Source organism: Dama dama, chromosome 20 (genome assembly GCF_033118175.1).
Source record: "Dama dama isolate Ldn47 chromosome 20, ASM3311817v1, whole genome shotgun sequence".
In the NCBI taxonomy this organism is placed as follows: Eukaryota; Metazoa; Chordata; class Mammalia; order Artiodactyla; family Cervidae; genus Dama; species Dama dama.
The window spans coordinates 80,236,388-80,248,895 of NC_083700.1; the positions used below are offsets into that span (position 1 = coordinate 80,236,388).

The 12,508-nt window shown below is 37.9% G+C and overlaps 1 protein-coding gene across 1 annotated transcript; it reads right to left on the bottom strand.

Annotated features, from left to right (window-relative positions):
- Positions 1 to 8,719: 8,719 nt before the first annotated feature.
- LOC133040286 (ubiquitin-like protein 5) lies at positions 8,720 to 8,941 on the bottom strand. Its single transcript, XM_061120012.1, has one exon. It carries the CDS (start codon positions 8,939 to 8,941, stop codon positions 8,720 to 8,722), a length of 222 nt encoding a protein of 73 aa, XP_060975995.1.
- Positions 8,942 to 12,508: the final 3,567 nt, after the last annotated feature.

Sequence of the window (12,508 nt, forward strand, 5' to 3'; positions counted from 1 at the left end):
TATCCAAATCCCAAGCTCTTCCTCTACTTTATATTCTTTGGATAATAATGCTTAAACACCTAAACTCTTTTTTAAAAATATTTATTTATTCAGCTGTGCTGGAACTTAGTTGTGGCAGGCAGGATCTAGTTCCCTGATCAGGGTTCAAACCCATGCCTCCTACATTGGCAGTGCAGAATCTTAGCCACTGGACCACCAGGGAAGTCCCCAAACATCCTAACTTTTATTTTCTGTTTTGTAGAATGAAGTGCTTACAAGTACTTTTTGTATGTCTCTCCTCAACTGTGTGGGAAAATGTACATATGGACTCAACGTTTCCCTAGTTATAAAAGTAATAGTCACTCACTTGTGTCCAACTCTTTGACTCCAAGGACTGTAGCCTGCCAGAGTCCTCTGTTCATAGAATTCTCCAGGCAAGAATACTGGAATGGGTTGCCATTTTCTTCTCCAGGGAATCTCCCGACCCTGGGATCAAACACAGTTCTCCTGCACTGCAAATAGATTCTTACCATCTGAGCCACCAGGGAAGCCTACTATTAAGAGACATTTCTAAGCACAAAGACATTTCTAAGTATAAAAGTAACAGAGGTAACATTTTGAACAACCCCCCGCCCCAAGCTCTCTTACTTCAAAATGTAAATTCTGTTCAAGTGCTGCACTCAATATGCCAGCAAATTTGGAAAACTCGGCAGTGGTCACAGGACTGGTAAAGGTCAGTTTGCATTCCAATGTCAAAGAAAGGCAATGCTAAAGAATGTTCAAACTACCACACAGTTGCACTCATCTCACATGCTACCAAATTAATGCTCAAAATTCTCCAAGCCAGGCTTCAACTGTATGTGAACCAAGAACTTCCAGATGTTCAAGCTGGATTTGGAAAGGCAAAGGAACCAGAGATCAAACTGCCAATATCCGTTGGATCATCAAAAAACAAGAGTCCCAGAAAAACATCTACTTCTGCTTTATTGACTATTCAAAGTGTATCAATGCCAAGCATATCAGCAATGTAAAGCGATCAATGCAAAGAAATAGCGGAAAACAATAGAATGGGAAAGACGAGCGACCTCCACAAGAAAATTAGAGATACCAAGGGAACATTGCGTGCAAACATGGGCACAATAAAGGACAGAAACGGTATGGACCTAACAGAAGCAGAAGATATTAAGAAGAGGTGGCAAGAATACACAGAAGAACTATACAAAAAAGATCTTCATGACCCAGATAATCATGATGGTGTGATCACTCACCTAGAGCAAGACATCCTGGGATGTGAAGTCAAGTGGGACATAGGAAGCATCACTATGAACAAAGCTAGTGGAGGTGATGGAATTCCAGCTGAGCTATTTCAAATCCTAAAAGATGATGCTATGAAAGTGCTGCATTCAGTATGCCAACAAATTTGGAAAACTCAGCAGTGGCCACAGGACTGGAAAAGGTGAGTTTTCATTCCAATCATCTCAAAGAAAGGCAATGCCAAAGAATGCTCAAACTACCACACAATTATACTCATCTCACACGCTAGTAAAGTAATGCTCAAAATTCTCCAAGCCAGGCTTCAACAGTATATGAACCATGAACTTTCAGATGTTCAAGCTGAATTTACAAAAGGCAGAGGAACCAGAGATCAAAGTGCCAACATCCGTTGGATCATCGAAAAAGCAAGAGAGTTCCAGAAAAATATTTACTTCTACTTTATTGACTATGCCAAAGCCTTTGACTGTGTGGATCACAACAAACTGGAAAATTCTTAAAGAGATGGGAATACCAGACCACCTGACCTGCCTCTTGAGAAATCTCTATGCAGTTCAGGAAGCAATAGTTAGAACTGGACATGGAACAACAGACTGGTTCCATATCAGGAAAGGAGTAGGTCAAGGCTGTATATTGTTACCCTGCTTATTTAACTTATATGCAGAGTACATCATAAGAAACGCTGGACTGGATGAAGCACAAGCTGGAATCAAGATTGCTGGGAGAAATATCAATAACCTCAGATATACAGATGACACCACACTTATGGCAGAAAGCAAAGAAGAACAAAAAGCCTCTTGATGAAAGTGAAAGAGGAGAGTGAAAAAGTTGGCTTAAAACTCAACATACAGAAAACTAAGATCATGGCATCTGGTCCCATCACTTAATGGCAAATAGATGGGGAAACAATAGAAACAGTGACAGATTTTATTCTTTTGGGCTTTAAAAGCACTGCAGATGGTGACTGTGGCCATGAAATTAAAAGATGCTTGCTCCTTGGAAGAAAAGATATGACCAACCTAGACAGCATATTAAAAAGCAGAGACATCCCTTTACCAACAAAGGTCCATCTAGTAAAAGGTATGGTTTTTTCGGTAGTCATGTATGGATGTGAGAGTTGGGTTATAAAGAAAGCTGAGCCCTGAAGAATTGATGCTTTTGAACTGTGGTGTTGGAGAAGACTCTTGAGAGTCCCTTGGATTGCAAGGAGATCCAACCAGTCCATCCTGAAGCAAATCAGTCCTGAATATTCATTGGAAGGACTGAGGCTGAAGCTGAAACTCCAATACTTTGGCCACCTGATGCGAAGAACTGACTCATTTGAAAAGACCCTGATGATGGGAAAAATTGAAGGTAGGCGGAGAAGCAGATGACAGGGGACAAGATGGTTGGATGGCATGACCCCGTCAACGGACATGAGTTTGAGAATACTCTGGGAGTTGGTGATGGACAGGGAGACCTGGCATGCTGCAGTCCATGGGGTCACAGAGAGTTGGACACGACTGAGTGACTGAACTGACTGACTGATTAAAAGTGTTTGACTGTGTGTATCACAACAAACTGTGGGAAATTCTTCAAGAGATGGGAATACCAGATCACCTTACCTGCCTCCTGAGAAGTCTGTATGCAGCTCAAGAAGCAACAGTTGAATCAGACATGGAACAACGGACTGGTTCCAAATTCGGAAAGGAGTAAGTCAAGGCGGTACTTTGTCACCCTACTTATTTAACTTATATGCAGAGTACATCATGTGAAATGCCGGGCTGGATGAAGCACAAGCCAGAATCAAAATTGCCAGGAGAAATATCAATAACCTCAGATATGCAGATGACACCACCCTTATGGCAGAAAGTGAAGAGGAACTAAAGAGCCTCTTGATGAAAGTGAAAGAAGACAGTGAAAAAGCAGGATTAAAACTCAACTTTCAAAAAACGAAGATCATGGCATCCAGTCCCATCACGTCATGGCAAAGAGATGGGGAAACAATGAAAAGAGTGACAGACTTTGTTTTCTTGGGCTCCAAAATGACTGCAGATGGTGACTGTGGCCATGAAATTAAAAGATGTTTGCTTCTTAAAAGAAAAGTTATGATCAACCTAGACATCTTAAAAAGCAGAGACATTACTTTGCCAATAAGGGTCCGTCTAGTCAAAGGTATGGTGTTTCCAGTAGTCATGTATGGATGTGAGAGTTGAACCATGAAGAAAGCTGAGCACCAAAGAATTTATGTTTTTGAACTGTTGTGTTGGAGAAGACGCTCGAGACTTCAAGGAGATCAAATCAGTCAATCCTAGGGGAAATCAGTCCTGAATATTCATTGGAAGGACTGATGCTGAAGCTGAAACTCCAATACTTTGGCCACCTGATGGGAAGAACTGACTCCTTGGAAAAGATCGTGATTCTGGGAAAGACTGAAGGAAGGAGAAGAAGGGGACAACAGAGGATGAGATGGTTGGATGATATCACCAACTTGATGGACACGAGTTTGAGCAAGCTCCAGGAGTTGGTGATGGACAGGGAGGCTTGGCGTGCTGCAGTCTATGGGTCGCAAAGAGTCAGACACGATTGAGCAATTGAGCGACTGAACTGAACTTAAGCTCTCTCACTTTAAAATGTATAGAAATGCTGAGTGAAAAATAAACAAAAGAAAGAACAGGATGGAGGGAGGGAGAAGAGAGAGAAAACCAGAGGTAAATTTATCTGTCTTATTCTGGCATGTGAATAGGAAAAAAAGAAGTGAGTGGAGGAATTTTACAAATTCCTAGAATTTGTATTTGAGCCTGTTATCACCCAGGTCTGGAGTTATACTCACTTCATGGCAGAGATCCCTAAGCTGAGAAATTGATGCGAAAAGGACCCAAGAACCAAAACCACATCCTTGACCCACACTGAAACTATCTGCACCCTCCCTCTTCACACATTCACACAGCTTCCTCTGCAAGAACTTGACTTTACTATTTCATTGTCTACAGAGCCTTGTTTTATGTGTGCTTTTGTCTAAAATCATCTTGTTTAATACAAATTATTCACTTATTAACATTGGACCCACATCCAACAATACTATAACACACGCCTGAAGGGAACTTTTCTAACATGAGTATTTTCTCTGTAACATGCATCTCAGCCTCTTGCTCATAAAGACGCTAGACACAGCACATTAGCAGTAGCTTAGGGATAATTTCAAGCAACAAAATCACCAACAAAAAGCCCAAATATGAGAAAAAACATAGTAATCAATGTACCACTAAAGAGACACTTGTTTACCTATAAGATCTAAAACAAGAAGGCAGAGCATTACCTTGACCTCCGCTGAGAACAGGCACAGGGGTCATATTTTTCACAGCTCCACTCATGAGTATGTCCACAAATGACAGAGAGCCACAGGTATTGCTTTTGAGGTTGCAAACACATTTTAACAAGTGGGTGAATTTGCAAATACAGATTCTGCAAATAGTACGAATCCACTGTACTTGCAAAACTTTCCTGAAGGAACATACCTTAAACTCAAGTGCACGTGCTAAGTTGCTTCAGTGATGTTTGACATTTTGCAATCCTATGGGTCATAGCCCACCAGGCTCCTCTGTCCATGGGATTCTCTAGGCAAGAATAGTGGAGTGGGTTGCCATTCCCTTCTCCAGGGGATCTTCCCAACCCAGGTATCGAACCCTCTACATCTCCTACAATGGCAGGCATATCCTTTACCAGTAGCACCATCTGGAAAGCCTACCTTAAACTCAGGCCACTCAAAAATTCTATTCTGTTTAAGATGTGGTCACAATCCAGTTATGTACACAGGAAGAAACTATCTACCACAAGTGAGAAAGCACTCAAGGACTTAGAAACTCAAGAATATCTAGAAATATAATTATTCAATAGAAACTATAAGATAAAAATGTTTAAAGTGATTTTTAAAATAAAAGAAGGGAGAAGAAAATCAAGATGTGATCTTAAAAGACCAGACAGATATGAAAACAACCAGACAGAATTTCTAGAAATAAAAAATATAGTCAATTAAAGAAAAAGGTTAATGGAAAGGTCAAAAGGTAAACTAAACAGTTAAAAAAAAAGAAATAGTTCACTTGAAAACAGATCAGAAAAAGTACTCATTCTAATCAATACAGAAATCAAAAGCAGAAAATCAGAAAATATAAATGAAATCATAATCTTGTTACCAAGTGTTAATATTTGTTGATATTTTATGTATACCATTTTATATATATATGCATATGTGCATACATATAAACTATATTTTATAGAAATAATAATAAAATATTGTAGCTTATTTAATTTGGCAATTTGTTTGAACAGTTTCCAGTTAATTATGCTTCTACAATGTGATTTTAACTGATTGTATTTATTCCACTGATGTGTTATTTTCTTAGCTATTCCTCTGCATGAACTATTTGGTTTTTATTTTTTATTAAATAAATATTGCTATACTGATTATTTTTATACATATTATTTTGACCACGATTGTTTATCTTCCTAGAATAATTTTGTAGAAGCACTATGTTTAGGGCAAGACTCTTATTTTTTAAGCTTCTTCATAAGTTACATCTGACTCTTAGGAAAGTTTTACCAATTTATGTTTTATATAATGCTGTATAAGAAAATCTGTTCCCCCATATTTTCTCCAATTTTGGAGTATTAGCATCAGTATTAAATTTTGCTACTTTCATCAGTATGAAATGTACCATCTTGTCTTAATTATCATTTACTTAAGTGCTATAGAGGTCTTAGCATCTCTGTGTCCCCTGAACACTGTAAAAAATGGCTGGCTGACTCTAAGAATATATATAAGGTGGCAATTTTAGTGAATTTATCAGGTTCAAGGCCTGACCTCTAATTAACCTTGTAAATTTGGAAATATCAATATCTATTATAAAGCAATTTATTCATTTTAATGAGGAGTTGTAAGGAAATAGAGATGTTGAGTGAAAGAAGGCAACTCTTTCAAAATGTTTAAATGGGATAGAAAAGAGAAAGCCAATTTAATGAATAGCCATCATCTCGGACAGATACAAAATTTTTTAAAAAGAAAAAATATATTTTTCTTGTGATGAGAACTCTCAGGATTTATTCTTTTAGCAACTTTCACATATAATATACAGCAGTGTTAATTATGGTAGTCATGTTGTACATTACATCCCCTGTACTCATTTATCTTATAACTGGATGTTTATATCTTCTGATCATCTTCATCCAATTCTTCCTCCTCCCAATTCCCCCTATGATCACATATCTGAACTCTTTTTCTGTTTGTTTGTTTGAATTGCCCAAAATACTATGTTGTTTCCGGGCACACAACATAGTTATTTGATATTTCTATACACTACAAAATGATCAATATCAATGAACATTTTTATGCTCCTTACCTTGCACTCTTCATGAGGTAGATTTGTTATTTCCACTTCTGAGGTTATGTTTTTTCCTCCTCCAATTTCTCCGCTTCCTCATTTTGGCCAGTTCTTTGTTTATTTCTGTTTGTTAGCTAGGTCATGTTGAGTCCTGCCCCAGGCCACAGGTGCATGGCCTTGCACCAAGGCCTCAGAAGCAGAGCTCAGAACCAAGGTCACCTCCAAAGCTGACTAAGTCCCTTTGTAACTGTTGCCAAAAGCCCCTGATCATCACTCACAAGCTTCCTGACTCCAATTAGGCCAAGACGTCCACTCCAGCAAACACCGTATAACAACCCAACCAATCATCTAATGGGAACCTTCCAACAGGAATTTTCTCTGTCTTGAGGCTATAAAAATCAGCTATTAATTCATGAAAACTATTGGCTTTCCCTGATCTGTCCGGAGGTGGGCCCACTAAGCTCGCAGTACCCACTTTATCTCTGCTCTTTGTTATTAATAATCTCATTCCTTCTGAAATGCTCTGTGTCTAGAATTTCTTTTCCAACCTGTGCTTGGATTGCCTCAACAGGTCAGTTACATTTCCCATCTTGGAGAAGTGACTTTATGTAGAAGATGTTCTATGGGGCCTGGCAGTACATCCCCCTTGAGTGTATACGCTCTAAGGAGTGTCCCCTGTATGGGCAACTACTATGGACATGCAGGTAGGTGGGGCTCACCCCGGCCTCATTAGCTGTGAGGCTGTACCACATGCAGGAGCTGTGACAGGGGTGGTTTGGGTCTCTTTTCTGAAATAGTATTTTCTTAGTTTGGAGACCTACAGTTCCACCACTGTGTCATAAATGCAAACACCTACAGATTAATATTCATTTATGTCAAAATAATAATAACTACTATGTATTGGGTACCTTTCATGTGCCTGAAGCCTGGAGCTTTAACATGCACTATCTCATTCTATCCTTCGGGCAGGCTCCTGGAGGTGGTGAAGGACAGGGAGGCCTGGCATGCTGCAGTTCATGGGGTCGCAAAGAGTCGGATATGACTGAGCGACTGAACAACAATCCTTTTAATAAATCTTAAAGTTCTCACTGTCACATTCAAACCTGAAGGACCCAACAGAAGATGGGCTTTTTTTTTCTTTTTTGGTGATGTTTGTTGTTGTTGTTGTTGTAAAATACAGATAACATGAAATTCATCATTTCAACCATTTCAAATTATACAATTCAGTGCCGTTTAGTAAATTCACAATGTTGGGCAACTGTCACTACTATCTGGTTCTAAAATGTTTTCATCACCCTTAAAAGAAACCTCATATTGATTAAGCAGTCATTCTCTATTTACCCTGTCCCCTAGTTCCTGGAAACTAGTAGTATACTTTCTGTTTCTATGGATGTGCTTATTCTGGTTAATTCATATAAATGGAATCATAAACATATGGTCTCTTTGTCTGGCTTTTTCCTCTTAGCCTATAGTTTTAAAGGTTCATTTATGATGTGCATATAAATACTATATCCCTTTTATGACTGAATAATATTCTATTGTAAGACTATGTCACTTATTTACCCATTCATCTGTTGATGGACACTTGGATTATTTACATTCTTTGGATATGTGAATAATGCTGCAGTGAACACTAGCACACAGGTATCTGTTTACATCCCTGTTTTCAATTATGTTGGGTGTATATGTGGGAGTGGAATTACTAGATCATACGGTAACTCTGTTTCACTTTTTGATAAATTGCAGAAATCTTTCACAGCAACTATACCATTTTATATTCCATCAGCAACGTGTGAAGGTTCCCACTTCTCTACATCTTTTCCAACACGTACTACAACACTTAATATTTTTCACTTTTTGGTTATAACATCCCAGTAGGGATGAAGTTGTTCTAACTATATTTTATTAGATTCTGTGTTTGTCTATTTGGCATCCATTCATCACAGGTCAAAACTTGTATTAGCTATTTTTTTTTAGTTTTTTGTATTCTTTTTTTTTTCAGTCTCTAAGTTTTTATCAACATGAGTTTCCAAAAACAAGTATCCATATTAGTTGGGGTGGGGGCGGGGAATGTGGGAGATGAGGGACGGGCAGGGAAGAGGAGTTCTCCTCTATTGGTAATAAAGCTCCAGGTTCATCCCATAATGGGTTTCATAGTCCCCCAGAGACACGCGGTCTTTAAAAATCATGTACCACGTCTTCAATATGATGTTTTTCCAACAGGTACCAGTTTGAGCTGTGATCAGCCTCTTAAGGTCCCCAATGGTGTCATCAGTATTGCATTTAATGCAGACTTTCTTTCCCAGACAGTCACTGCCAACAACCTTGATCATCCTCACTGGAGCTTAAATCACCTGGAACCAGCTGATGCCACAATCTCCTCGCTTGAGTGTAGAGCCCAGGCCCTATTTACTATATTCTTGATGCTCTGGCACTTGGGGACCTCACAGACCCAGGGAGAGAATACTCCTCCAAAGGCTAGCTAATTCCTACAGAGAATAACTTTGTCTACTGAGCATGCCTTTAATGTGCAAACCAAACAATCCCGAGTCTATACCCTCAACCATCTCCTTATCTAACTCTCACACTAAACCAGTATCTCCCCTGCTCTAAATCATCCCAGGGCTGGGTATCAGGCAACTAGAGATCAAGTCTATAGCCCAGAGCCCATGGAATTATTCAAATTAGTCAATCTTAAACTATTTACCCTGCTCTGCCTTGAGTTTTTTTTTTTTTCTCTTTTATGATTGGTGATGGTGAGCATCACTAATTATTTTACTGAAATGAAGGCAAGAATATTAACTTGATGGGAAAAGTATGTGTTATTGGCAGAACTGTGTCCCTCCTGAAAGTCACATGTTGAAGTCCTGACCCCCATTGCTTCATCATATGATCTTACCTGAAAATAGAGTCCTCGCAGATGTAATTAATTAAGCTGAAGTCACACTGGAGTAGAGTGAATCACTAATCCAATAGGACTGATGACCTTTTAAAAGGGGGAAATTTGGACAAAGAGACACTCACACAGGGACAACACCATTTGAAGACTGGAGTTATATTGTCACAAGCCAAGGAACTACTGGAAGCTGGAAGAAAAACCTGGAACAGATCCTTTCCTAGAACCATCAGCAAGAACATAGCCCTGCCAACACATTGATCATGGACCTCAAGAACTGTGGGACAATAAATTTCTAATGTTTAATTCAAAATTTTTGTTGTACTTTGTTATGGCAGTCCTAGCAAGCTAAGAAATCATACAATAATTTATGCAGGAGGAGAAGGGGTAACAGAGGATGAGATGATTGAATGGCATCACTGACACAAGGGACATGAGTTTGAGCAAACTCTGGGAGATGGTGAAGGACAGGGAAGCCTGGTGTGCTGCAATCCAGCGGGTTGCAAAGAGTCAGACACGACTTAGTGACTGAACAATAATTTATGGGTCATACATATCTTTTTTTGTTACTAATCCAGACATTGCCAATCCATTAACAAAATACACAAACATGTACAGTAATAATTAAATTCAATCACCTTTTCTATTTTGATGACATTCAGTCATATAAAACCATAAATTTAAACAAATTTTTAATTTGTTGTTATAAAAGTATTTTTTGGCAAGATAGGAAGATAGACTATTGTAGTGTTAGCCCTTACACTTAGGTCTTTGATTGATCCATTTGGAGTTCTTTTTGGTATATGATATGACTTCATTCTTCTGCATGTGCATTTAGTTTTTCTACCACCATTTTTAAAAAAGATTATTATTTCCCCAGTAAACTGTGGTGGCATCCTTGTCAAGTATCAATTGCCCATAAATATATGGGTGTATTTCTGGACTTGCAATTCTATATATATCCTTATGCCAGTACCACTGTCTTTGACTACTGTAGCTTTTCAGTAACTTTTGAATTTGGGAAATATGAGTCCTCCAACATTGTTGGTGGATTCTTTACCCCTGAACCACCATGGATTCCCTTTCAGTGGTTCTGAGAACAAATGCAAAGCAATCAATTTAAACCTGTACCTCATGCCTTACACAAATATCAACTCAAAATAGATCATAGACTTAAATGTAAGAGCTAAAACAATACATTTGTCAGAAGAAAACCTAAGAGTAAATCTTCACGATTGTAAGTTAGGCAAAAGTTTCTCAGATACAATAGCAGAAGCATAAATGATTAAAGAAAAAGATTTTAAATTTAACTTTATCAAAATTAAGTGTATTTTGCTTCAATTTTAGTATATGTGCTGCCAAAGTGAGCACTGTATTTTGCTTCAAAAGTTTTTTTATTTTCACCAAGTGACAAAATAAGCATGTTGCTGATAAAAGACTTATCTCCAGAGTATATAAAGAACTAAAAAATAAAAAGACAAACCAATTCTAAAATGGGCAAAGAATTTGAACTGACATTTCTCCAAAGAAATGTCACTAGCATGTCACTAGCATCAAAGAACTGCAAACCAAAACCACAAAGAGTGTTTACAAATAGCTCATACAGCTCAATATTTTAAAAGAAACAAAAAACCCAATCAAAAAAGTGGGCAAAATGTCCAGACATTTTTCAAAACAAGACATACAGATGGCCAGTATGCATAGGAAAAGACACTCCACATTGCTAATTATTAGAGAAATAAAAATCAAAACTACAATGAGGTATCACCTCACACCAGTCAGAATGGCTATCATCAAAAAAATCTACAAATAATAAATGCTGAAGAGGATGGGTAGAAAAGGGAACCCTCCTACACTGTTAGTGGGAATGTAAATTGGTACAGCCACTCTGAAGGACAATTTACAAGTTCTTTAAAAAACTAAAAATAGAGTTACTTTACGATCCAGCAATCCCACTCCTGGGTACACACCCATAGAAAACTAAAATTAAAAAAGATACACACGTGCCAACATTCACTGCAGCAGTATTTACAATAGCCAAGACATGAAAGCAACCTAAATGTCCACTGACAGAGAATGAATAAAGAAAATGTGGTGTATATACACAATGGAATATTACTCAGCTGTGAAAAAAGAATGAAATAATAGCAACCGTTGACAAGCATTTGGAAAATCAGAACTCTTATGTATCACTGGTGGGGATATAAAATGGGGCAGCTGCTTTGGAAAATAAGTTCCTCTAAAAGTTGAACATAGAATTACCACATAACCCAGCAATAACTTTCCTAAGTACATACACACTCAAGAAAGAAAACATACATCATATAACACAAAAACTTGTATGCAAATATTTGTACCAGCATTATTCATACCAGCCAAAGGGTGGAAACAGTTCAAATGTCTGTCAATTGCTGAATACATAAAGAAATGTGACCTATCCTTACAATGGAATGATATTTAGTCATAAAAAAGAGAAGGAAGTACTGATATAAACTTCAACACAGATGAACTTTGAAAACATTATACTATAATAAAGAAGAACTTTGAAAACATTATACTATATTAAAGAAGCCAGACACAAAAGGTTATATATTGTATGGTTTCATTTCTATGAAGTGTCCAAAATAGGCAAGTCCATATAGACTGAACTGAAGCAGTGGTTGCCAGATTCTGGAGGGAAGGATAAGATGGTAAATGCCTACTGATATGGGATTTCCTTTGGGAGGAGCAGTGATGAAATATTCTAAAATTAGTGATGACAGTTGCACAATTTTGTGAATATACTAAAAAGTATACTAAAAAAATGCTGAATTGTAAACTTCAAAAGCATGAATTTAATAATATATGGACCATATCTCAACAACAACAAAAGAATATAGATAATGGAACAGATTTGGTGATAGAGGAGAAATGTGTTCTGTTTGAAGAAATTAAGAAGTTAAGTCTTGGTGGCTCAGATGGTAAAGAATCTTCCCGCAATGCAGTAGACCCAGGTTCAATCCAT

What these genes read in the sequence shown, in the direction of transcription:
- LOC133040286 (XM_061120012.1), bottom strand. Translation starts at nt 8,941, where the DNA reads ATGATCAAGGTTGTTGGCAGTGACTGTCTGGGAAAGAAAGTCTGCATT.